The sequence below is a fragment of the Coffea eugenioides genome, chromosome 8, assembly GCF_003713205.1.
Source record: "Coffea eugenioides isolate CCC68of chromosome 8, Ceug_1.0, whole genome shotgun sequence".
In the NCBI taxonomy this organism is placed as follows: domain Eukaryota; kingdom Viridiplantae; phylum Streptophyta; class Magnoliopsida; order Gentianales; family Rubiaceae; genus Coffea; species Coffea eugenioides.
The window spans coordinates 29,602,756-29,629,567 of NC_040042.1; the positions used below are offsets into that span (position 1 = coordinate 29,602,756).

The 26,812-nt window shown below is 34.1% G+C and overlaps 1 protein-coding gene across 1 annotated transcript; it reads right to left on the minus strand.

The window, feature by feature from the left end:
* Window positions 1-12,148: 12,148 nt before the first annotated feature.
* On the minus strand, window positions 12,149-26,568 carry LOC113781467 (dynamin-related protein 3A-like). Its single transcript, XM_027327409.1, has 20 exons — window positions 25,964-26,568; window positions 24,839-25,121; window positions 24,591-24,619; window positions 24,391-24,492; window positions 22,958-23,026; window positions 22,816-22,875; window positions 21,890-22,003; window positions 21,723-21,771; window positions 20,226-20,335; window positions 19,930-20,022; window positions 19,755-19,847; window positions 19,454-19,591; window positions 18,302-18,388; window positions 18,093-18,185; window positions 16,230-16,272; window positions 15,021-15,160; window positions 14,732-14,875; window positions 14,558-14,610; window positions 13,284-13,383; window positions 12,149-12,639 (listed from the first exon to the last, which is right to left on the minus strand). The coding sequence occupies exons 1-20, from the start codon at window positions 26,399-26,401 to the stop codon at window positions 12,553-12,555; spliced, it is 2,325 nt and encodes a 774-aa protein (XP_027183210.1). The 5' UTR covers window positions 26,402-26,568; the 3' UTR covers window positions 12,149-12,552.
* Window positions 26,569-26,812: the final 244 nt, after the last annotated feature.

Sequence of the window (26,812 nt, forward strand, 5' to 3'; positions counted from 1 at the left end):
AATCCAACTGACAAGTGTACCGACATATCTGATAAGTGCATATTTAACATTTTTTTAAGTCTATTTTATTAGTTAGTTTTAGTGTGTTTTAATTAGTTTTATAGCTAATTAACTAAGTTTCTAGTGAAAAAATACATTTTGTGATTTAAGTGGTAAAAATTGCATTTCTATGGATTTTAATGGTGAAAATTTCATATTTTTGTAGGTTTAATGATTCAATCATCAAATGGCATAATTTGAGAAGATAATTGGATGATTAATGATGGTTTGAAGTGATAAAAAGAGAATATGAAGTGCAAAAGAGGAAATGCAATCAAGAACAAAAGAAGAAAAGTTTTCCAGCATGATACCTTGGGGTATTTCAGCTATATCTTGAACTACAAGCATTGGATTGAGAGCTCCAAATTAGATGATTCTTGATTCATTGGAAAGCCAACTCAATGAGCTACAACTTTCATGTTTTACACAAGAGCTATTTTAGTCTCTATTATCAAGAAAATATCAGTTAAAGTTAGACAAAAAACAGAACAAGTAAATCCGAGTTCAGATCTGTACTAAACCTGACTTCGGATAAACTTCTGTAATCAGAGGCTACATCCAAGAGGAGGATTCGAGCTCAGATCCCTATGTTACAGGTCTCGGATCCTAATGTGGAGTGAAGATAAAAATGAAGAAAAATGAGATCCGAGGGGTATTTTGAGCGATCTGACCTCGGATCTTACCCTCGGATCCCCAATTGCGGCTCTGCAACTGGCTCTGCAACTTGTGCTCTATTCACACAAACTTTATGACCAATTTATTTGCAAGAAATCCAGTTGGAACTGAGCAAGCAAGTATAGATAATTCAAGAAGCATCATTTGGTGATTTCAAGGATCAATTTATATCAACTTTAACAACTCACCTTGAGCTTGAATTCCTCTATAAATAGAGGCCTTGGAGAACATTTTTACGACTTGGAAGGCTAGAGAAACTCCAAAAAAATGTAGTTTTTACTAGAATTTCCTTAATTCATTAGTTAGGGTAGTATAGAGTAGTTAGTATTATTTATCCATCTTGTATTTGTAGTTAGATTTGGATGAAGATTGAGGAACAAAGATGGAGAGTTTGAAGCTCATGTGACAAAGGTGACTTCTGTCCTTTCACTTTCTCTTTTGTATTTGATTTCATGTTTAGATATAATACAAGTTTAGATTTGTTTTTTTTCATGTTTAGTTAAAGTTTATGCCTAGAGTTATGGATGAATTCTATATCTTGTTAGTAATATTTACTTGGTTATTTGATGATATTATTTTGAGCAAGTTATTTATCACTTTTGCTTATGTAATCATGATTAACTGCCCATTAATTGTGATAATCTTAAGGTGTTAAATTTGCAATGAAAATTGAAATTTAGTACTAGTTCAAGGAAGTGATAAACCTAGTGAGTACACTCACGAAAGTAGAGGTGCATCTTTGTGGTTTAGTGACTTGTTTCATGTAATTTCGTAAAAGAAATGAGCTTGTAGTTAGTTTTATAACCATGAAAGTAGGTATGAATTAACTATAGGTATAGTTGGTATACCGGCGAAAGCAGGTATCACGGATATTAGAAAATTACGCCATAACTAGTCAAGATAATAGCATTCACTTAATTGGTAATTTCATTTGCAAGAGTAGTGAGAAATTCCATATTTCTAGGAATTTTCTATTATTATTTTTATTACTTTATCTCATATTTATAATGTAGATTTAATATCTATTACTTGTGATAGTCTAAATAATAAAGGAGTTCGAAAAATAGCGGTAATTGACAATCTTCCCTGTGGGATCGACACCTAATACCCCTATACTCAATAAACGACTCATATACTTGCGAAAAATCGCATGTGGGTATTTAGGATTTATAAATGTAAAACTTGATTGTGGATGAGTTAATTGTGTATGTATACCCAACGCACGTCAAGTTTTTGGAGCCATTGCCACGGAGAATTTGCTTAATATCGGTACTAAGAACAACTTTATTAGTTTAGACATTTTAATAGTTTTTCTTGTGTATTAATTGAGTCTAGTTTGTTGAGTTAGTCTTGAATTTTATTTTATTTTATTTTTGTGTTTAATGTGTGTATGTATTTTTTCACCTATTATTCTTACTAATCTTGCTCTTAAGTTGCTTAAAATCAATTTTAGGTAATGAGGAGGGTAGGTCAATTTGGAGAACAATGCATGAAAAGTGGAAGTTCGGCAAAGAATGGCTACTACGTGCAAAGCTCCATGGATAGAGGTAACCAAGAAATTGCCGAAGGTATGACATTTGATGATGGCTTGAGGTGCTTAAAGGCTAAATGCAATTTTATAGCATTAAAAGTTCAATGGGATACCATTACAAATATGCTTGAACAAAAGAAGAATTTCAATACTTTCAATTCTTATCATGAGATTTGTGACTTGTATGAAGGTGATCATGCTAATTATATATGTAGGCAAACACAAAATGTGAATTATTATGATGAATTGAGGCATTACAATCCCTATTTTGATCAAAATGGACCTAATTGGAGTAATTCTTATACTTATGGTTGGGACAATCAATGTGCATATAGTGATTCTTCATGTTTTTATAATTACTAATCTGAATGTGTACAATATGAATCTAAGCCATCTTGGAAATTAGCAATAGAAAGGTTAGGTAATGCATCTTTACCTTGGGAATTAGAAAGTGAACCATTACCTAATGATTCTCATGCATCTTGGGAGCTAGCCATATAAAAATTTTCTAATCAATTTGATTTAGTTATAGAAAAACTAGCTAATGCAACCTCCAATCGTTTTGCTAAGATTGAAGAAAGGTTGGATGAATTAACTTCTCACTTTGGTAGAATACAAGACCAGTTGCATGAGTTGTATGAAGTTATTTTTTCTAATGATATGCACTAGGACTATCGTATGAATGGTGAGCATGTTGCAAGCGAAAGTGGATTACATTTCGATGAAAATGATGAATCCAATTTGAGTTTCAATGAGCAAATATCCATTTCACAAGATAATATCTTTGGAACTAACGTTGAACCTCAAGAGATGAGTATTAGTGCCTCATTTTTCACCCCTCTTGAGGAATGTGTTGGAAGTATAGGTATTAAAAGTATTATTGCCCAAGAAAGTCACGCGGACATTCCTTTGGTAAGAACTCAAGTGACACATATTCAACGTAATCTCTATGAATCACTTGAGATAGGTAAGCTACTTCTATCTCTCACATTATTAGAATATGTGGCTTTTGCTATCGAGCCACCGTTTGTTGATCCACCATGTCCAAAAATGATGGATTATTCTTTAAGGAAACCTCCTTAAAAAGTGAGGTGAAACAGTCAAGCTAATGACTATAAAGAAGCGCTTGTTAGGAGGCAACCCAATGATTTCTAGTTTTTTAGTAGATTTTAGTTATTTGATTAGTATTTTTGTGTGTTTTGTAGGTAGCAATGACAAGAAATCATGCGAATTATTTCAAGTGCAAAAGAGCTTATAAGGAGTGGAGACCGATATGAAAAAAGGAAGCTTAACCTTTATTTTTGAGTTTACAATGCTTAATTTCTTGATATGAGGTTAAGTTAGTCATTTGAATGAAGTTGAAGTGCATTTAAGTGATTAAGTATGTTCATGATCTATTTGCACTCTTTGAACCATTTGAGCACCATCATGTGCATTGAAAGTGTCGAGAGGACTATTTGATCCAAGAACTTCAGTCCTCAATTTGCATTCTACATGTTTTTGATTTATTTTGAGGTGTTGAGATTCATGTTTAAGTCACTTTCCATGTGCGTGAAGTATTGAATTGTTAAAAATTTCATTATAGAGCACGAATTGGAGAGTGTGTTTAGAATTGGGGGGCAAATTGAAAATTGCAGAAAATTTTGAAATAAGTGCAGATTGAATGGATCTGAACTCGGATCTACTTATGCAATCAGAGAATGAATTCGAGTTTTTTGATCCGAGTTCAATCATCATGATCCGACCTCGGATCCTTTCAGAAATAATTCAAAAACGAAGGCTCGGTTCACTTTTCCTCATTCTTCCCTTTCTTCCTCCTTCAACTCCACACACATACTCATACCCAAAACACACACTACTCACTAAATTACTCTTTTCACTATCTAATCTTCAAACAAACTTCACCACATTACTCCCTACACCATCTAGAGTGGTTTTCATGGTTTAATTCTTTCAAAAAACATCTCCAAATTTGAATTTAAGATTCAAGTAGGCTAGGATTTCATCTTCTCATATTTTGCAATTGTGGCCAAATTGGAGTGAGTTTCTTGGGGTTTTCACACCATTTTCATCTCTAATCATCCCCACACCATTTTGAGGTAACAAATCTTCACCTAAATTTATCATTTGAATTTTGCCATGGTTGACTATTTTCTATTCTTAGGCATTTTTGAATTTGCAAATATGAGAAGATGAAACCCTAGCCTACTTGAATCTTAAATTCAAATTTGGAGATGTTTTTGAAAGAATTAAAACATGAAAACCACTCTAGATAGTGTATGGAGTAATGTGGTGAAATTTGTTTGAAGATTAGATAGTGAAAAGAGTGATTTAGTAAGTAGTGTGTTTTGGGTATGAGTATGTGTGTGGAGTTGAATGAGGAAGAAAGGGAAGTATGAGAAAAAGTGAATCGAGCCTTCGTTTTTGAATTATTTCTGAAAGGATCCGAGGTCGGATCATGATGATTGAACTCAGATCAAAAAGCTCGAATTCATTCTCTGATTGCAGAAGTAGATCCAAGGTCTCGGATCCATTGAATCTGCACTTATTGCAAAATTTTCTGTAATTTTCAATTTGACCCCAATTTGAAACACACTCTCCAATTTGTGCTCTACAATGAAATGTTCAACAATTCAACACTTCACGCACATGGAAAGTGACTTAAACATGAATCTCAACTTCTCAAAACAAATAAAAAACATGTAGAATGCAAATTGAGGGTTGAGGTTCTTGAATCAAAAAGTCCCCCTGACACTTTCAATGCACATGATGGTACTCAAATAATTTAAAAGAGTGCAAATAGATCATGAACATACTTAATCACTTAAATGCACTTCAACTTCATGCAATTGACTAACTTAACCTCATATCAAAGAAATTAAGCATTGTAAACTCAAAAATAAACGTTAAGCTTTCCTTTTCTACGTTGGTCTCTACTCCTTATAAGCTCTTTTGCACTTGAAATAATTCGCAAGACTTCTTGTCATTGCTACCTACAAAACACAAAAAAATACTTATCAAATAACTAAAATCTACTAAAAAAAACTAGAAATCGTTGGGTTGCCTCCCAACAAGCGCTTCTTTATAGTCATTAGCTTGACTATTTCACCTCACTTTTCAAGGAGGCTTTGTTAAAGAATAATCCATCATTTTTGGACGTTGTGGATCATTAAAAGGTGGCTTAAGAATAAAAATCACCTAATCAAATGATAAGAGAGATGAAAGAAGCTTACCTATCTCAAGTGATTCATAGATTTTACCTTGAATGTGTATCACTTGAGTTCTTACCAAAGGAATGTCCGCGTGACCTTCTTGGGCTATAATAACTTTAAAACTTATACTTCGAACACATTCCTTAAGAGGGGTGAAAAATGAGACATTAATACTCATCTCTTGAGATTCAACGTTAGTTCCAAAGATATTATCTTGTGAAATAGGCATTTCCTTATTGAAACTCAAATTGGATTCATTATTTTGATCAAAATATAATCCATTTTCACATACAACATTCCCACCATTCATGCTATGATCATTTTGCATATTATTAGAAGAAATAACTTCACACAAATCATGCAATTGTTCTTGTATTCTACAAAAGTGAGAAGTTAATTCATCTAACCTTTCTTCAATCCTAGTAAAACGATCGGAGATTGCATTAGCTAACTTTTCTATAACTAAATTAAATTGATTAAAAAAATTTTCTATAGCTAGCTCTCAAGTTGCATTAGAATCATTAGCTAATGGTTCATTTTCTAATTTCCAAGGTTAGGATGCATTAGCTACCCTTTCTATTGCTAATTCCCAAGATGGCTTAGATTCATATTGGACATATTCAGATTGATAATCATTAACATGAAAAATCACTATATGTACATTGATTATTCCAACCATAAGTATAAGAATTACTCCAATTAGGTCCATTTTGATCAAAATAAGAATTGTAATGCCCCAATTCATCATAATAACGTTCATTTTGTATTTGCTTACATATATAAGTAGCATGATCACCTCCACACAAGTCACAAATCTCACGATAAGATTTAAAAGTATTAAAATTCCTCTTTTGTTCAAGCATATTTGTAATGGTGTCCAATTGAACTTTTAATGTTATAAAATCGCATTTAGCCTTTAAGCACCTCAAGCCATCATCAAATGACAGACCTTCGGTAATTTCTCGGTTACCTCTATCCATGGAGTTTTGCACGTGGTAACCATTCATTGCCGAACTTCCACTTCTCATGCATTGTTCTCCAAATTGACCTACCCTCCTCATTACCTAAAATTGCTTTTAAACAACTTAAGAGCAAGATTATTAAGAAGAATAGGTGATTAAAAACATACACACATTAAATACAAAAATAAAATAAAATAAAATTCAAGACTAACTCAACAAACACACAACAAACTAGACTCAATTAATACACAAGAAAAACTATTAAAATGTCTAAACTAATAAAGTTGCTTTTCATGCCGGTATTGTCACAAATCTTCCCCGACAACGGTGCAAAAAACTTGACAGGCGTGGGATATACATATAACAATTAGCTTATTCCACAGTCAAATTTTACATTTATAAAATCCTAAATACCCCACACGTGATCTTTCGCAAGTATACGAGTTGTTTATTGATGATAGGGGTATTAGGTGTCGATCTCACAAGGAAGATTGTCAATTACCGATGTTGTTCGAAATCCTTTATTATTTAGACTATCACAAGTACTAGATATTAAATCTACACCATAAATATGAGATACAAGTAATAAAAATAATAATAGAAAACTCCTAGAGATGTGGAATTCCTCACTATTCTTGCAAATGAAATTACCAATTAAGTGAATGCTATTATCTTGACTAGTTATTACATAATTTCTTAATATATGTGATACCCGTTTTCGCTGGTATACCAACTATATCTATAGTTAATTCATATCTATTTTCGTGGTTATGAAACTAACTACAAGCTCATTCTTTCTATGAAATTATATGAAACAAGTCATAAGCCACAAAGGTGCACATTTACTTTCGTGAGTGTACTCCCTAAATTTATTACTTCCTTAAACTAGTGTTAAATTTCAATTTTTATTACAAATTTAACACCTTAAGATTATCATAATTAATGGCTAGTTAATCATAATTAGAAAAGCAAAAGTGATAAATAACTTGCTCAAAATAATATCATCAAATAACCAAGTAAATATCACTAACAAGATATAGTAAGTTCATCCTTACTCTAGGCATAAACTTTAGCAAAACATGAAGAAACTCAAATCCAAACTTGTATTATCGCTAAACATGAAATCAAATACAAGAGAGAAAGTAGTAGAAGAGATATCACCCTTGTTACATGAGATCAACCTCTCCATCTTGCTCCTTAATTTTCATCCAAATCTAACTATAAATACAAGAAGGATAAACTACATTAACTATACTATACTATACTACCCTAACTAATGAACTAAGGAAATTCTAATGAAGACTACAATTTTGGTGAGTTTCTCTAGCCTTCCAAAGTTGCGAAAATGTCCTCCAAGGCTGCTATTTATAGAGGAATTCATGCCCAAGGTGAGTTGTTAAGGTTGATATAAATTGCTGCTTGGAATCACCAAAAGATGCTTCTTGAATTCTCTATACTTACTTGCTCAGTTCCAGCCAGATTTCTTGTAGATAAATTGATCAAAAAACTTGTATGAACAGAGCACAAGTTGCAAAGCAAGTTACAAAGCCGCAATTAGGGATCTGAGGGCAAGATCCGAGGTCGGATCGCTCAAAATACCCCTCGGATCTCATTTTTCTTCATTTTTATCTTCACTGCACATTAGGATCCAAGGCCTGTAACATGGGGATCCGAGCTCAAATCCTCCTCTCGGAGGTAGCCTCTGATTACAGAAGTTTATCTAAGGTCAGGTTTAGGATAGATCCGAACTCGGATTTACTTGATCTATTTTTTGTCCAACTTTAACTGATATTTTCTTGATTATAGAGGTTGAACTAGCTCTTGTGTAAAACGTGAAAGTTGTAGATCTTTGATCTAGCTTTCTAATGTATCAAGAATCATCAATTTGGAGCTTTGTGAACCGATAAATTACCAAAATACCCTCGATTGGTCAGGGCTCTGTTTCAGCTTTCAACAATGAAAATGCACTTCTATATTTCGACATTTTGACAATGAAAACAACTGAACTGGACTTCAATGTCTTGATACCAAATGTAGATCTATCTCTTAGATTCAAAATGGTTCAAGAATTACCTCAATCCGATGTAGGGGTGTTCACGAATCGAGCCGCTCGCGAGCCGATTGCGAGCGACTCGAGTACGAGCTCGACTCGAGTTCGGTCAATATTGAGTTCGAGTCGAACTCGAGCTAATTAAGTCGAACTCGAGCTCGAGCTCGAGTTCAAAAACATTAAACTCGTTGGCTGGCGAGCTCAATTATATATATATTTTTTATTTTTTATTTTTTATTTTAATAGTAAAATTACATATATATCTCTAATATTTTATTATTTTTTAAAAAATTTATTATTTTATTCATTTTTTAAAATAAATAATTATTTTTTATTTTTTAAAAAATAATTTTATTATTAATTTATTTTATTTTTTAAGCTCGAGCTAAGTTTGACATTTTGAGCTCGTCGAGCTCGAGCTCGAGTTCGAGTTTCACAAAATTAACTGGAGACTTGGCTCGACTAGGCCAAAACTCGGCTCGACTCGACTCGTTTGCACCCCTAATCCGATGCTTGTGGCTCAAGATATAGCTGAAATACCACAAGGTATCAAAACTGTGAAACTTGATTCCTCTTATTCTTGATTGCATTTCCTCTTTTGCACTTCATATTCTCTTTTCATCACTTCGAACCATCATCAATCATCCAATTATCTTCTCAAATCACTCCAATTGATGATTGAATCCTTAAACCTATAAAAACATGAAGTTTTCATCATAAAAATTCATAGTAATGCAATTTTTACCACTTAAACCACAAAATATAGATTTTCACTAGAATTTTAACTAATTAGTTATAAAACTAAATAAAACACACAAAAACTAACTAACAAAACATACATAAAACATATAAACTATGCACTTATCAGCAACATTAATTAAGTAGCAATTGAAATAACACCAAATAAAGTTAATACATATAAAAAATAAATTAAATGAATTTATAAATAAAAGTATAGTTTGTTAAAAGAGAGAGGAAACCCCTAACAAAAAAATTCAAATTATGCAAGGTATACAAAAAGTTGATAGATATTCTTTGAATTAATTATTAAATTTTATATGATTAAAAACCTAATATTATAGATATATGTATTCAACTAAATACTAAATATGCAAAATTATATTTTCTCTATGAACAAATATTAAGTTTCTAGCAACATTATTTAAGTAATAATTAAAATAACACTAAATAAAGTTAATACCTATACTAAAATAAATAAAGTGAATTTATACATAAAAATATATTTTGTTAGAAAAGCGATGAAACCCTAACGAAAAAATAATTCAAATTTATTAAAATGGATTAAGTTGTTAGAAGAGAGAGAAATTATGAGAAAATTTGGTTAGAGAAGGGTTGGATACGGATATAGGTAAAATCAAAGTATCCAAATAACCCATCAATTCTTTTCAATTAGACATATCACCAAAGAGAGAACAAATGAGTGATTAAATTAACAACTTTATATATACACACACGATATATATATATATATTCTTAAATAAAAATTCATTTTTGCAAAATACTACCTATTAGGACATACTTAACGAATGCCTTAAGGGTTCTCATTAAACAAGAACCTAAATATATTACTTTTTCTCCAAAAATTTATTTTTTTTAGGAAAAGTATATTTTTATTGGGGAATACACCACTTTCTTAGTAAATTTACATCTATTTTGCTAACAATTCCCTGTTTTTAGAAACAGTTTCACTTTATTAGTAATAGTCATCTCTTTCTAAGGAAAAATACTATTACTTAAGTATAAGTTGCTATGACAGAGAAATTTGATATTGTATTTTGAAATTGTTTTCTTTAATCTATAATTTGATGTTAAATTTGTCTTATTATTTCCAAACAAATGTCTTTATTGGTATTTTTTTTTAAATTTTAATCTCCCAATGGGTGTATCTATACCCAAACAAAAAAAATAAACTTGAATGTATGGAGTTGGACAAAAGTTAATACTATATTCCATTTCAAAAATGAAATTTGATTATCTGCATATAAACATGGAAAAATATTTTCATATTAAATTATATCATTGGGGCTAGTGGCAGAACCATGCTCAGCCAAGGGGGTACAATTCCACCCTCTCAATTTTTTTGAAGGCTCTAAAATAGCCTATAAAAATTTTAAAAATTTAGTATTTGCCCTACTTTTGCCCCTTCTGAATGTTGATAGTATTCTCTCTGACCCCTATAATTGCCCTCCAAGGTATTAACATATTTTATAATTATCCTCACAATTTCCACAATGGTGAATCTTGAACTAAAATATATTACATGATGCTATTTATTTCCTTTCTATTAAATTTTATTTACTTTTTTTTATTAAAGCAACTATTATTTACTTAATATTGAACGTTTCTTACATGTCCATTTCATATAAATTATAAGCCAACCAAATATTCATCTGGCGGTTTGATTGTGTACAAATTATTCACATACTATATTTGTTAATTAGAGGTTATATCTTGTATTCTTAGGCATAATTTTAATTATTATACAATTTTATACAATTAGATGACTTGGAAAATAATGAATCTCAAGCTATAGACAATTTTTAATTTTTTTTTTTGTAATTTTAACTACATTGATTTACTAGAACAAATATTTAGTTGGCCCAAAATCTATATAGCAACACGTTGTAGATCTAAAATAATATTATTTCAACCTGTAAATAAAGGTCCTAGCTTTGCTACCGTTGGTGGATAAAAAAGTGTGACCAAAACACTACTGTCATGATGCAATAAATTAAAGTTTTGATTGTATTAATTGTAACTTAAAGGCAGACAATCCAAACAAGTGTCTTTATTGGAGTTTTTTTAAATCTAATCTCCAAACGGTTGTTTCTATACCACCCCCCCCCCCCCCAACAAAAAAAAAAAAGAAAAGAAACTTAGTGTAGAGTTGGATAAAAATTACTATTGTATCCTATTTCAAAATTGAAATTTGATTATCTGTATATAATCATGGAAAATACTATTTTCATATTGAATATGACCCAAGCACTATTGTTAATGGCACAATATGCCATGGGTTTTGGTCACATTTCTTGAAACACATAGAGAGATCAGAAAATAACGGGAATATAGGAATTAATAGGTGCTTTGAGAATTTAGATTAAATATTTTGTTAGCTTTACTTCCATAACCTGAATTTCAACAGATATTTCGGAATTTAATAGGTATTTTGCTTAAAGGATTAGAGCAGCATGATATGTATTTAAATCTGTATTTTAGGCTTTGACAATATTCAACAAATGCTTGGGAGTCACCAATACGGATCCACCTGCACTCAGATTGAGTGATCAAGTATTTTCAATTTCCTAGAAAAATCACCACATTCTTTAAAGGAGTGAGAGATGAGGAAAATGTGTAAATGAAGGAAGATCTTAGAATACATGGTGAGGTGATAAGAGGCTTTTCCTAAACTTCTGTCCTTTTGATTAATTTTAAAGGATTATCTGAATATGTATCACCAGATAGTTGAACCAAAAAGTAAATGGCATAGAAAGAATTGACAACGAAAAGTGTATTGCAAAATGTTTATATTAAAGAGAAGCATAACTAAACTTCAGCACTTATCTTAAATATGGTAACCAACTAACACGAAATCTTCGCTCCGGAAGAACTATACCCTGAAGTAAGTGCCAAAGCTCAATAATGCTTCCTCGAGAGATTTGAAAATCGAAAGAGAAGTCATATCCATCATTCTATAACGTTGATTTTGTTCTTTTTTCTTGTCATGTTTCAACTTACACCAGAACTGCATATAACATATACATAAACAACATACCACGTTTCCAACTCCTATACTAGCTGTGCCTTAAATAAACATCATTATCCGACCCACCTACTATATATGCCTGTCAAAACTTTCATCTAGCTAACCTATACTAACACTATATAACTTTATGTTGCTCTATACCCCTTTATCAATCTCCACCTGCTCATAATGATGGAATTAAGCTGCATGATCGCCTATTGTCTTCAAGAAAGAATCTAGTGTCTTGAGTTTGATATCAGCTGGTTCAGCATTGAATCGCCAAGCTAGACAATCAGAAGAAATAATCAGAAGAAAGGTCAATGGAACCTTGGCAAAATTGAGGCGTCATTAGTATCACTGCTTGGCGTTGTAGAAGAAACATCAGCGACAACCTTGTCAAGCGTCTATAAGAAACAAAAAAAAAAAACAGAAATTTTACTTTCTTGGAGAAAACTTAGAATCTGCATATTCTGAATAATACTGAAGAATCAGACAATAACCCTGAATCAAGAAGTTAGCTTTCCTACCAATGAGAGTTTCTCTTGCAACCCAAATTACAGATCAAAATGTGAAACAGCTTAAACAAAAAAGTGCCAAATAGGTGCTACACCCAAAACAAGCCATTTTGTCATTTTATGAATGCAGCAGCTGCATAAACATTCAATTTTGTACTTTCCTCTATTTCCTACCTATTCTAAATTGAGTGGATAACCAAGGAGGGGCACATTCCATGATTTCTGAAAAGGATCACATTGACACGCCTGGGTAAGAAGACTGTTCATCAACAGACATTTTGGTGGGAAGAATGCACCAGATGTCCCAATGCTACTTGCCAGGCTATGTGCATATTTCCAAAATGACAAAATATTTATGTTACCCATTCAATTAAAGAGATCACCATGAAAATCTTTTACCAGACAGACATGAAAACGTTCTCTGGGGTCTTGGCACAATCTAAGAGGCAAAGCCTTGAATTCAGATGTGAGCTACATCAGTGTATTAAACTTGCATCAGAGCACCAAAAAATTCTCAAACTTACTCCACTAACCTGAATAGCTTGTTGCAGAATAAGAAACATTTCACCAGTCTGTTTTCTTTTCAAGACATCATCATCATGTTCCCATAACAACTCTTCAAAAAGGCTTTCTCTGCACAAAATTGTGGCAACCACAAACATTTATAGTGTATGTGGGGTAAAGCATTTCATACAGACATATCAATTTTGCAACAAGGGTGAATGCTTGAATAGTCAATTGATATATTTGCTCATACTGTATAATTTTCTGGTTCTCATTTTACGCTTAGAAGAAGTAATTGCATTATGCATGATACTTTGACATAATCTACAGTAACATTTGGTAATGCTCTATTTCAACTAATTCTTAACTCCTAGAAATTTCGATGACAATCACAGGCTGACAGCTCCAACAACATTTGGTTTGACATAACCCTTGGACAAACATTAACGTAAAAGCTTGAGGAAAATTTCAAGAACAAATTTGGCTCGTCCAGCTAAAACTTTCCTTGGATTTAGACTATTATGATCAGGATCTGAATTGAAAGTTGGCAGTTCTTAGAAACATTTGGTTGATGGTACTGCTGTATTAACTAATACAAACAGATAAAGAATTACTCAGTAAGCTAATGCCATTGCAAATTACCTGGTTTAATCCCTTGACTTTATCCATGATGACACAAACTGTCATGCATGTAGGAGTTTCACCATAAGCAGAAAAGGAGAAAGAAAAAGATGGTTTCATTTCATATACCAATTGGCGAAAAAGGATTAGATAAGTGGACAGATCCATAAATAGAACTCCAGTCAAAGTGGGTTATGAAGAAAGCTGTAGAGTTACCTCTGCTAATTAGAAAGTTTTGACACAGCTAGAAACTTTTGTGAGATGCATTTAGGTCAAAAAACTCATCAGCTTCAGAAGCAAACCCATAAATTCCACCCAAATGCTTATCCCGCGGACACACACATAAGTTTCTTTCATGTTTTGAAACTTATTATGGTCCATGCTTACAAGAGTCCTTCACAAATTCTAGCACTTTTACCATTCTATATTTCTGACAAAATCATGGGTTTGCGTTTGGTGTTCGTAATTATCCTCCATTTTCAAATCCAGTACCATAGTCTTGTCCCAATATGTCAGTATCTTAATGAATATGACTCGTAATTAGTATTAAAACCAACCTGTGGGTAAACTGTAAGATGACTCGAGAGCTATATTCATGTGTTTGCAAATACAGTTCTAACTGCATCAAGCAGCTTCGAGTTTGCAAAATATAAGAGAGAGAATGACAAAAGTACTTACATACCTGTACAATTTCTTTATGAATATGCCAAGAAGATCCCTTCTAATATCGTTGACCTATAGTTGTAGACATACAGAAACAGATTGAACAATATATCTTTTTTGGTCTTAAAAGAAACAGAAGAATATACTGGAAGACCAAACTCAGTATGAACAGAATCAGAGAGAAGAAAAGCACCAGAAAATGCATTATAGCCTTTGGCACCAAGTCCTGAACATTCTTCCGAACAATGTCATAGTATGACTGAAGAAGCAATTTCATAACTATAATCTCAGTTTGGTACTCTGTTCCTCTTTCCAGCGGCCTTAATAAGGATGGTGGCTGTATCACAGATGCACAGAGAGAGAGAGAGAGAGAGAGAGAGAGAGACAGAGACAGAGACAGAGCGAGAGGGAGTCATCATGGCTATTGAAAATAAATCCTGAATTTACAAAATAAATATATTCTTTCAACACGAGCTGGTCACCTCGGTAAGGTGAATAATGGAAGGTGCTTGATTAATATCATGCATAGTTTTCCCAGGCTCTCTACTGGATGAAGTTTCTCCTGAGGTTAAGCGGCTTCCAAATATGGATGAAATACCCCATGTCCTTGTGGTTGAATTTCCTGTAAGACACGAAGCTTCAGATTTCATTATTGTTATCTACTGCTAACAAAAAAAGGTGTGCACACAGAATTTGAGCTATGTGCAAAGTGTTTATACGTGTCATTACTTATAAGCAACAGAATATTTTTCATAATTCCACTGATTGTAATGCATCTTTATATATATAATGGTTCAGACAAATTAGTCTGCCTGTGGGTAAACATTCAGAAACAAAAGCCAAGTTCCAAGCAACAGCAAGATTACAACGACAAACGTAAAAAATAAAACAAAATAAAATAATGAAAATTGCTATTAAAAGCAAATCAACAAGGCATTAGTTTTGCAAACAAATTTTAGTTAAAAGTAATCTACATAAAATATGGTTATAGATTGGAATGCCATATAAATTTTAAAAAGTTCAAACCATATGGTTTGCATGCGTGTAGACATTCACAGACCAGTGAAAAGCAAGAGTACAATGACCAATGATACAGAGGGAAAAAAAACTTTCATGGTACTTATAGATATTCATTAATAAGGTCCAAAAAGGGTTTGAACTTTATGCAGCAAAGGATATGCATGTAATTTGGGACCAGCAAGTTTAAATCACCTTATAGATAAAGCAATGAATATATTACTTGACCGCAAAAATGAACTTCAATGTGATTAACATTACTTGCATTTTAGACGTTTAAGAAGAAATGAGAGGCAAGAAGTGCAAATTCTGTCTTCATTTGTTACCATAACGATTATATGAAGAAATAAGTCTAGACTGGCATCATCATGAAAAAGGAAACATGAAGTCAATCATGCAGTTCATACGTGAAGGGGTAGTTTCAGATTGATTCTGTTGTTTGCTATCCTATTTGGTGTGGACAGATTTATTCATAATTTTGATGTTAATTGGAGATACTAATTATTTGATTCTGGTGTTTATGTGGAATCATGAACGTGAACCTTTAACAGAAGATACCCCTCAAAGGTAAATAGAATGTAATCCAGAACCAAAGAATCCGAACATTTTGATAAAGCAAGGCTGTGAGCAGAGACAAGTGTATCATGACCATAATTTTCCATTAACAAGCTTACCTATTGATGCAGTTCTTTCACCATTTGACTGAGGTTGACCAGCCTGATACATCATGACAAGAAGAAAGTTAACAACCTGAGTAAAATTTCATTCTGCAGTCAAAGACTCAAAACCGGTAAGAACATAAACAGAAGGCAGCTTCATTTCTTGACTAGTTTGATTTAAATTCAGGTTTGAATTTTATACACTTTCACTGTGACTACAAAAAGGCTTCTAAGTGAGAAATAAGGAGTCAAATTGCCTTTTCTATCTTATCTTGCACTTGATATGTCTACACTGTTCCAGGACTCCCTCATATATCACAGACCTCCCGTTCCAACTTCACCATATCTGAAGATATTCCTCAACCCTTCTCCCTCCAATTCACATTTCAGGCCCTGCACCTAAACCTTGTGGGGTCAAATTGAAGTGTCCTATAGCACAATTCCCTCACAAATGAAGTATACAAACTAATAATGTTATTTATTTCTGTTTAATAGTGTTTCAAAGGAAGAATAATTTTTCAATGGAAGAAGAGGAGGGAGGAGGCAGGCAAAATAATAATACTGGGAAGTGTAACACAGGCATGGGATGGTTGGAGAGGAGGTTGGGGAGGGACTGTAAGCTAGGCAGTTTGCTGCAGAAGTGACAAGATATGATACAGAACAAGGACCCCCGGGTTCAGGAATCCCTCGTCTGTATCAATATAATTTAATTTAGGGTTTTTAATTAGGATATTTTCTATAGTTTTATTACTATTTTTATTAGGATTATTAGTTGCAATCATGCCACGAGGAACGACAAAGAATGCAAACAAAGCAGCCACTAGCACAAGAGATCCGCGGACGGATTCACTTCAGGCCTTCGCGAATCCTCCCCTCGCAGATCATCCTCAATGAAGATCGCTACTGGACATCTAGCCGCCGGACTTCAGGCCAGTGTTTGAGCTGGACTTCATCTGGTCTTTACGCAGCTTTATTTCATTTAGGGTTTTAAGTGTGTTTTTGTTTCTTTTTCTGAGTAGGACTCTATAGCCTATAAATAGGTGTATCTAGGGTTTTTGTAGATAGAATTTTCTTCTATTAATCAAATCTTGGTTGGTTTTGCCAATCGTTGTGTTAGTTTTCTCATGTTTTTATGAATCTTCGATTCATTTCCAGGATTCGTATGTGTAACAGTTCTCTTATAGAGGTTGTTCGTGTAACTCCACCGCTTCTCATGCTTCCACTACTGCATCAAGATAGAGGAATCAATAGTGGATGTCCACTCTTTATGTTATAAAAATTGGAATAATATAAATAGGCAATATAGAAGTCTGCAAATAGAGGAAGGGAAATTTGGTCCAAGACAAGAAAGAAGTTGAGTGAAGTGGCAGTCCAGAGAAGGGGTTGCTAATATTGGCTTCATAAGGAAAAAAAGGCATCAGACAAAGAAAGAAAGGAAGAAAGAATCGTAGAGACAAGTTCTCTTTAGGTTGTCTAACAGGAGAAGGAAGGAAGGAACAAGAGCCTGTAAATTTTTCCATCTTCATAGAAGACTGATTCCCCATGCTAGAATACAGTTATGAAGAGCAACAAAGTGAAATGCCTTCCTCATGTTCCGTGTCAATTGCTCTCTAGGAAATCTTCTCCAAATTTCAGGAAAAAAAAAAACAAACAAACAGAGGAGCACATTCTAATCTATTGGCTCATTACTTGGGACATTCTTTTAGTACAGCCTTCCAAGAATATATACCTCAATCATGGTATCATACAGTTATATTTATGTTTACTATTGTTTACTTGCTGTCTTGAGCTCTCTCCATGGGGCAACTTATTATGTATGTTTGACTTCATATGCAATTGTCAAATCGTGCATAAAAGTAGATACACAGAAGATAGTACCTGGTTTGGGAAAGCACCAATATCAGACCGAGATGGATTTGATTGAGACATCTGGCCCATCTCTGATGCGTTACTTTGAACATCTCTACCATCCTAAGCCATGTTGGACGACCCATACAAGAATATATGATTGGCACAAAACATATTTGGTCTTTGCACAAAAAAAAAAACTTCCCAATGATTTAATTTCTGCAGAGTTGTGCGGATACCTGAGAAGCTCTTACATGCTCCACAGCAATCTCCAAAGCGCGTTTCCCGCCAATAAAATTTGGATGGGAGGAATTTATATAACCCATCTAAACACGAACAAAGTAGTGAAAAGATGAACACGTAGCAAAATCAGTGAAAAAAAGTTAATAGATGGCTCAAGAAACATGACAAAATTAATAGTTGGAACAAATTTTTTTTTTTTTTTGTGTTGTAGTCAATGCAGAGATCTTTTGTTTAAAATGTAGTATGATCAAGGTCTGCTTAGGATCAGAATTTACAGAGCCTTGTGGCACCAAGAAGAATTCCTTGATAAAAGGAAATGTAGGAGAATTTAGGTGCTAAAGTCGAAGCACAAATTCAAGAAATTTCCATGTCAAATATATAAAGATAAATGAGTATCAGCATACGGCACATAATGCAACCAATGATTTCTCAAATTTTGTGCATGCATGTTGCACCTTTCATCGTGTTCACAGGTTGCCGTTTCAGGTGCAGTCACCAGAACTATCAGTAATAGCCATCGTTACGAAATGAAAATTAACATAAAGGTAATAGAAATGCTATAGATTTGGAAAAATATGCAACATCCTAAAGTTGAAGTATCTAGAAAAATATGCAACAAATAAATGGCTATACTACTAGTTATGTAAACAAACAGGTGAACCCAAGTTGAACAGTAAAGGACAAATCTAAAAAAAAAAAAAAAAAGTAGATTTGATAATGAATTCTGATAGAAAGAGAGGTATGATAGTCACCTGAAGCATATAGCTTAATCCATCACATAGTTTTCTCCCTTTGTTCTTTTTAATAAGATCAATATCAGATGTAAGGACAAGTGAAATTGGAATCAGTTCTCTGTATTGGCAACCTATTTAACTCATTTCTCCACATAGCCACACACAGGTATGCTAAACTGTTCATTTTAGTGAAAACTCTCCTGCACATGCTCTTTCATTCTAAATGTTTCTCTACCTCAAGACATGCCTACTTCAGAGCTCTAATCAGAATTGCCAGTTTTCTGACAATCTATAAGCAAAATTTCCAGAATTTTGATCGTCACTGGTTCTGAAAACATTTTCAGCCAAAACGACTTAAAGAAATGGAAAAAACATAAGACACATCTTGAGAAAAAGAAACTTGATAACAATTACCTCCATCTCAATCATGTTTGTTATCATCCTTTCAGCAGGTTTTGACCCATCATGCAAAAACTTTAGTGTGACATCCTCCAACTGCCTTCTCAGCCTTGGGAACCTTTTTACTTCTTCTGGTTCACAATCATGACTCATCTGCACAAACATTCATGTTAAAATATGTGTTCTTCAGCAAAGAGGTCTCATGCATGCGTCTAGTGTGTATGACTATCTTAAGAAGAGGAGAAGCATGGGAAAACAGAAGAGCTAAACGCTATATGCCAGAAGTGTTTCTAAATTGTTTCAGTTGTTTCTTCACCTTAATAAGTTCTTCATAAACATGCTGTAAGCATTGAAGGCTAGGATCTAGCAACCTAGAAATTTGTCTTCTAACCAGAATTTCAAATGGGACCTGAAAAATCAGCATTGGAATCAGATCAAAAACACTCTTTATGATTTACTCAAAAGGTACTTCATAAGATCATCATACATACTTCTGGCACGAATAAAGCATTTCTTGGACCAGTTGCATTCTGTATAGCTATTCTAATATTCTCATCGGTCACCTCATCACAAGGATCAACTTCCTACAAACAGAACATGATCTGCTCAGGAGATGCGGCTCTCAACATTCTTCATCATTTACAAATTGGCAAAACAAATTTGTTTAGTGAAAACATCTTTTAGGTATAATGAAGAACTCTGCTTCACAGAGTGAAGGGGGAGTTTGGGATTTATAATTCGGCATCTTTGCACATCAATAGTATGAGTTCAAGAATAAAATTTGCACCTCCAAGCTCTTTACAAAAATTGACTGAAAAATGTAGTGAATCCTTGCTCCCCCAGACAACTCTGTTGTTGACAGGTTTTCACTTTTCCCATCCACCATAGCAGAAAATGCTTCAGTCGGTCACATAACAAAAGGAAAGTTAGATGCAGATTGGAATCTGGACAACACAGTGAAGCTTTCCAATAAACATCACAGATGGAAATTCTGGTGCACTTGGACTAAAAGAATGAAAGCAGAAACAGAGATCTAATCCAAAAATAAATGAACAAAAAGTAATAACAGGAAAGTAAAACAGACAGGAGATGCAGAGAATAACAACTAAAACAAAAAGGGGGAAGGGGGGGGGGGTAGAGATTTGTGGGACATCTTAGTAGCTTGCCAGATTCTCAAAGTAAAATGCAGTTTCTTGGAAATTTATATTGCCAGATAAAAATTAGATCTCAAATATGCAATATATATATATATATGTGTGTGTGTGTGTGTGTGTGTGTATAAAGGGCTAAGGAACCGGTCCAAAGATTTTGCCAAAAAAAGAAAAGTAAGCCTCCGTTACATAATGCGTGAGTCTCCTTAAATTTCTAGCTTTTCTTAGCCTTCCTTTGTTGACTTTAGCTACCTATGCTCCATAAAATGCTAATTTTGTAGTTCTCAATGTGTCGTGATACAACTTCAGAATGAAAACCGTGACTTCTCCTCAGCTCCAAACTTCAAATATTAATTCAAGCAAGCATAGATATTCAATTACTACAGTTACTGGAAACGAGTCCATCCTCAGTCAACCTCATAAAAATCTCCCAAAGCAGGGGAATACTTTCATGAATATAAAAAATCCCATTTTTTATCTTCCTTTATTTCCCTCTTTGTAAAGCCAGTCACCTGACTCACCCCAAACTTCAAATACTCCTCTTTGTAAAGCCATCCTGTCCCTCTTCATTTCTTGTACTACTTTGCTTACCTAGAAGACTGGTATCTGATGCCTAACCTTGAATCATGCTAGTATCCAAGAACTTGCATGGTCTGCTGCTTTACTTTTTGCCAACTCAGGCCAGTAATTTGTCTTGGCAGTGATTTTCTTGAAAAAGCTCCTCAAAGCTCAAGTTTGAGATATATTAAAAATATTCTTTGTACTTGGTTCTTACAGCCCAAGCTAATCGATTTTATTAATCAGGGAATTGTTGCCTGTCCAAAACAGTATGGATTCTGAAACAACTAATACAGTTATAGAAGTCAAGGTACAACTTTGTCACATCAAACCCAAAAAAAAAAAAAAGAATACCTTTGTAACATGGATAGTCACATTTCCTTTCATGCAAAAGCAGCAATCTAAGCAAGAGAAAAGAATTGTTTTCTTTTCTTTTTTTTTTAATAAAAGGGCATTCCCTGAACAACTAAGCCATATGAAAAGGAAAGAACAAGAAAAGGTACACGACTGAAAGCTTTGCCATGATGCAGAAGAAAAGGTGCACAGATGAAAGATATGCATGAATCAGTTCTCACCTTCACAATATTTTGTCAGAATATTCAACAAAATTGCACCTTGCTCTGTCTGTTTCAATGTTTAAAACAAAATCATTGATGAGTTAAACCATCAACAATTGTTTTGTTCATAACCATTCCAAGAACGTTTTCAATAGAGAAGATTCTAAAAATGCTTTGCATCTTACTTTTGATTCCATAACCTCTCCCAACGCATGCCCCTCTTTTGCCACAGTAACAAACTGATTATTTAACTCTTTTCTCAAATTAGGAAGAACAACTCTAATATGCTGTTCCAAAACCTGGAAAAATAATGGAGCAAAAAAAAGGACAAGTAAACAAGAAGGAACATGATAGTTGATAACTAATTAATCATTCAACTCAACACTTCATAAGAAACTAAACATGTAATGTTTACAGATAGAGTACTTAGGATAGAAAAACTGAACGAGGAAAATATCACGAACAGAAGAATGCTATCGTATCAATGTAGGTTTTGACCAGTTTCACTGTCACTCCAAATTGTGTCTGAAGAAACCAGAGCACTACATCATTTAGATTCAATATGAGATAGGTTTCTAATTCTCCTTGGTCTTCAACTTCTATACAAACTTAAGCATTTCTTAAAAATTAAACTAAAGAAATTAACATTCCAGCAAATACTTCCCTGGTTATCTTGTATAAAAACTAGCTTCTACTCTTTTTGTTAACTTGTTAATATTCTCCAAATAGAATCGTGGGGGACTAGATCGCCTTTGGGTGTTGTTTGCTGTTGGAAAGGTTCAAAATTGTATCCTATACTCTTTGATTGAGGATTGATGATTCTCGTCTTCAACAAAAGCACAAAATTTCACTGCTACAGCTACGAATTTGCACAAATGAGAAAGCTAGCGACACCTATATGAAGTTTACAAATTTCTTTTCCAAAAGGCGAAAGAAGTTCAGGAGGGTTTACAAAGGCAAATCAACACAGAAGTCTCAAAAGAGTGGCACTGATAATTGGGGACCAAAGCACCAAAATGACTTTCACATAGATCCTTTTATCGTATGTATGTACAAATAATACAGTATGTTGTTTTGAGTTACATATAACAGTGCAAACACACACAACTACCTGATTTAACTTCCTTGCTAAATGCTGGATGCCACAAGAATTTTTAAGGCCATTGTATACCTTCAACAAAGGTAAACATCTTAGGAGCAATTATAAACTGTAAAGTTAAATGAAAAACACAAAAAAGAATATTTAAGAGTACTGGATTATCACGGAAGAACTGTTCCTCATAAGCAAGTGCTGATGCAATACTACGATTCTTGTTAATATCCTGGGAGAAAAAACAAAAATAAGAAGCAACTAACACTATTTAAGATCACCCGTAAAATGCAGATAACACTTGACAGACTATAGTTGGAAAATAATGAATGTCATTCACAAACCAGGTTTTCAACTTTACAGCTTAAATATGGTTTTAAAAGAGAGAATGCCAAACTCACTGCAGCCACATGTTAAAATAGTTCTTAGTGATATCAGATTTTTAGTTCCATTTGTCTACTTTTCCCTCTAGCTTGTCATCATAACTCTTCTAAGGATCCACTTTGAAAGAGAGGATTTACGTTTCTTGTCTGAACCTACAGCATCCAAGCTAATGGTATTTAGTATTAAGCTCACAACTGTAATATCATTTTCTATACTTTTACCATATATCCCTACATCACCTTCATAATCTGAATTGGGCAACCCTAAATTTTGCTTTATGGCATTCCTTTCACAACATCAATAACTTTTTTTTTCAGAGCCTATAGAGCCAAATTCTGAAGTTAGCTGAACTGCATGTGTTACTCATCCTCCTATTTTCATGACTTGCACCCTCCATAATACCCTCGGAAGAAAAAGGAAAGCAAGTGGAACAGGCCAGGCATTTAATCACCCACAAACCTTGAGCCCTATTAACAACCAGGATTATCTTGAATGATGTTAAATAGATGGATCCCCGGACCTGACCAAATACGAAGAACGCATGTTACAAAACATCAGCACAGGAATGTTCAAAGGAATGTTCAATTTTACTCATCCTCTCTCATTTGCCTACCAATTTTCTTTTCTTCACTTGCTGATAGATAAATTTGAAAGGGCAAGATAAATGTTGAGACCATGACTACAACATTTTGATTCTTTTATTTATAAAAGTAATCTCTTTAAATCTAAACAATAGATATTTCTTCCCATCCTGTTGGACAAAACCCCACAGCTCACTATTTATACTGGAAAGATCTACAAATGAAATAAGTCCTGAACAACAGATTGGCTTTCATCAAATCTGATATGCTTAGAAACATTTGAGAAAGTAAACTAATTTTGTTTGCTCTTCAGTTCCATCTTCTTTGCATCCAAAACCCTGTCTACATCCCGAATTAGCTACAGTTGTTGGAAATGATCTCCCCCCATTCAAAAAATTCTTCAGTACAATGAAATTAAGAAAAGACATTCAAAGACCAGTGGACTTCAGGAACTAAAGTTGAATGAATATGGATGCAGACCCCAAATTTGTTCTACAAGACAAGAATCAATGCACGGCATCTGCGAGCTAATTCAGCTGAGTTGATATCAATCAAATACTGACAAAATTACATATTAGAAAAGATATGAACAGCAATGACAACAGTATTGTGAATAACCTGAAAGAGTTACCTCTTGACTGCGGTTGATGACACCAACATATCCTAAACGAAGAGGAATAATAGTTCCAAGCAAAAACTTGCGTGCATCAGTACCTCTGTCCATTATATCAAGCTACATCCACAATAAAGTGGTTTCATAATCTAGTTTTACTTCAAAGAACCCACTGCACTGTTCTCTCCAATTGCAATAAGCTAAAATGAAAAACCAACCTTAGTAATCACACCAATTGTACGAGAACCTGGCAGAAAACGAAACTTGTCAATCCACTAAACCATAAAAGAGAGCATATAACATTACATTTACATTCATACTCATAATACATCAAATCCTTGTACGATAGACATACATATAAAGCTTATTGCTTAGTATATCTAGGATGACTAATCTATAACAGAAATATATGCTGCTGCTTCCAAATAAAGTCAAGCAGAGAAAATCATCCTGCCAAAAAGCCTACCAGCTGGATCAACCTCTCTAGCCATTTTAAGCGCATCAGAAGTGGCCAAGTCTGAGTTTGCAGGAGTAACAGCCAATATGATACAAGTTTCCTGTCTTATGTAGGAGTTTATGATTTCCCTGATTCTTGCTTCTATATCATTTGGTTGATCCCCTACAGGTACCTTAGTAATCCCAGGCAGATCAATGAGGGTTATATTAAGAACATTTGGAGAAGAAACTTTCAATCTAATTTCTTTATCTGAAACTCCTTTGTTTAGCCCTGCTTCTCTCTCAGTCTCAACCTGCCAGAATGTTGAATTCCAATGTCAGAAACTCAATGGCAATAGTCATAATGCTGTATGGCATATAAGACCTAGTTTAATCCACATCTTTCACAAAAACAGGTCCTTATTCCCACAAACTCATAAAATTCAAAGGGACATAAAAGGCGGAAATCAATCAGTTACAAACACCACTATGACATAAACGCAACTATTGGTTTCTGAACATTCTATAAAGCTTATGCTTTATATCCCAACTTAAGACAACTGCTGCTTTATTCGGTCATGTTTGAATTTAGCTACTTTCAGTTACGCATGTGGGAATTACTTGGTTTATTATCCTATGCGCTCCTTTTTCTTAATCAATGTGTCTGAAAAGCCAAAAGAATCCCTCTTTTTTTGGCAGGTTAAGAGTGCTTGGTTCCTTGACTCCTCTTAAATGGCAAAGGCTAAAGAGCAGACATTAGATAGATCTCAATAAAATAAAATAAAATAAAATAAAAATTCACAGCCAAGAAACTTCTCATAAGCAGTTAGTGACAATGAAAAATCTGAAACATGCTCTCCACAACCAAACCTAAAAATCTATGATGTCATTGTCATCCGAATGTGTGCAAATCAATAATTTGACAGTTATCTATCGTTGGACATGCCAATGCCAAAAACAAGCTGCATGAATTTGATATGGCTACAGGATACAACTATAGAAGCATAAGATACAACCACCCTTTTATCTATTTAAAAAGAAGCCAGAGCAATCTACAAGCATTAAAGCACAACGTACAACACCACCCTCCTAGAGAGGAAGAATAAAGTACAGAACAGATATTCAACAACTATTTCAAAACAATAAATTAAATAACCTGAATTTCGCGGCAAATTTCAGAGAAATCGTAGAACTTTCGGCCAGGCAAGTGACGAAACTCCCCCCACTCGAGACCGTCATCCTCATCACCGGGCAGGGACGGACGGTTCTCCAGCTGCAGAACCAGGGGACAGCGAGTACAAATATCGCAGCCACGGGGGAGAAAGTCACGGCGGACTAGGGCTTCAAGGACGCTAGACTTGCCGCTACTCTGGCCACCAACAACCGCCACCTGCGGCAGCTTCAGCTTCGAAAGCTGCTCCTGTTGGTCCTTCCCCAGCGACGCAAATATGTCTTGTAGCTTATTAACAATCGGAATAACAGAGCCGCCGATAAAAGGAGTCGGAGGCGGAGGCTGGTTATAGTCTGGGAGCAGAACGCCGTCGTCAACGTCCGATACTTGTTCCACGGTTGTGACAATTTTCTTACGTCCCATGACCGGGGATTAGAGGGAGAGAGTGAAAAAGGTTTTGTGTACTGGGGAAATTGGGGATAACTTATCGGCTTTGTTTTGGGATCTAATTGGTTAGGAAAGAAAGTTCTTGGGGAAGAAGATACGCTGAAGTAGCAGCGGTAAATCGAATTTATTTTTGGTGACATGCAAGGTGGGAGAGGTAGCTTCAGAAAAAAGCACAGTTATGTAGCTACTGGTTATATCTACTGGGGCTTTGTCATACCATTTTTATTTGTCTGAAAAAAGTTTTAATTTCTAATGTTTATTCCAATAATCTTAGGGTTTATAATAAGTTTATGTGTTTATGTGTTCTTATGGCATAAATAAATATAAACTTTGTTATATTTTAGGGAGTGTATAATAACCTCATTGTTAACACTTAAAATTAAGGAT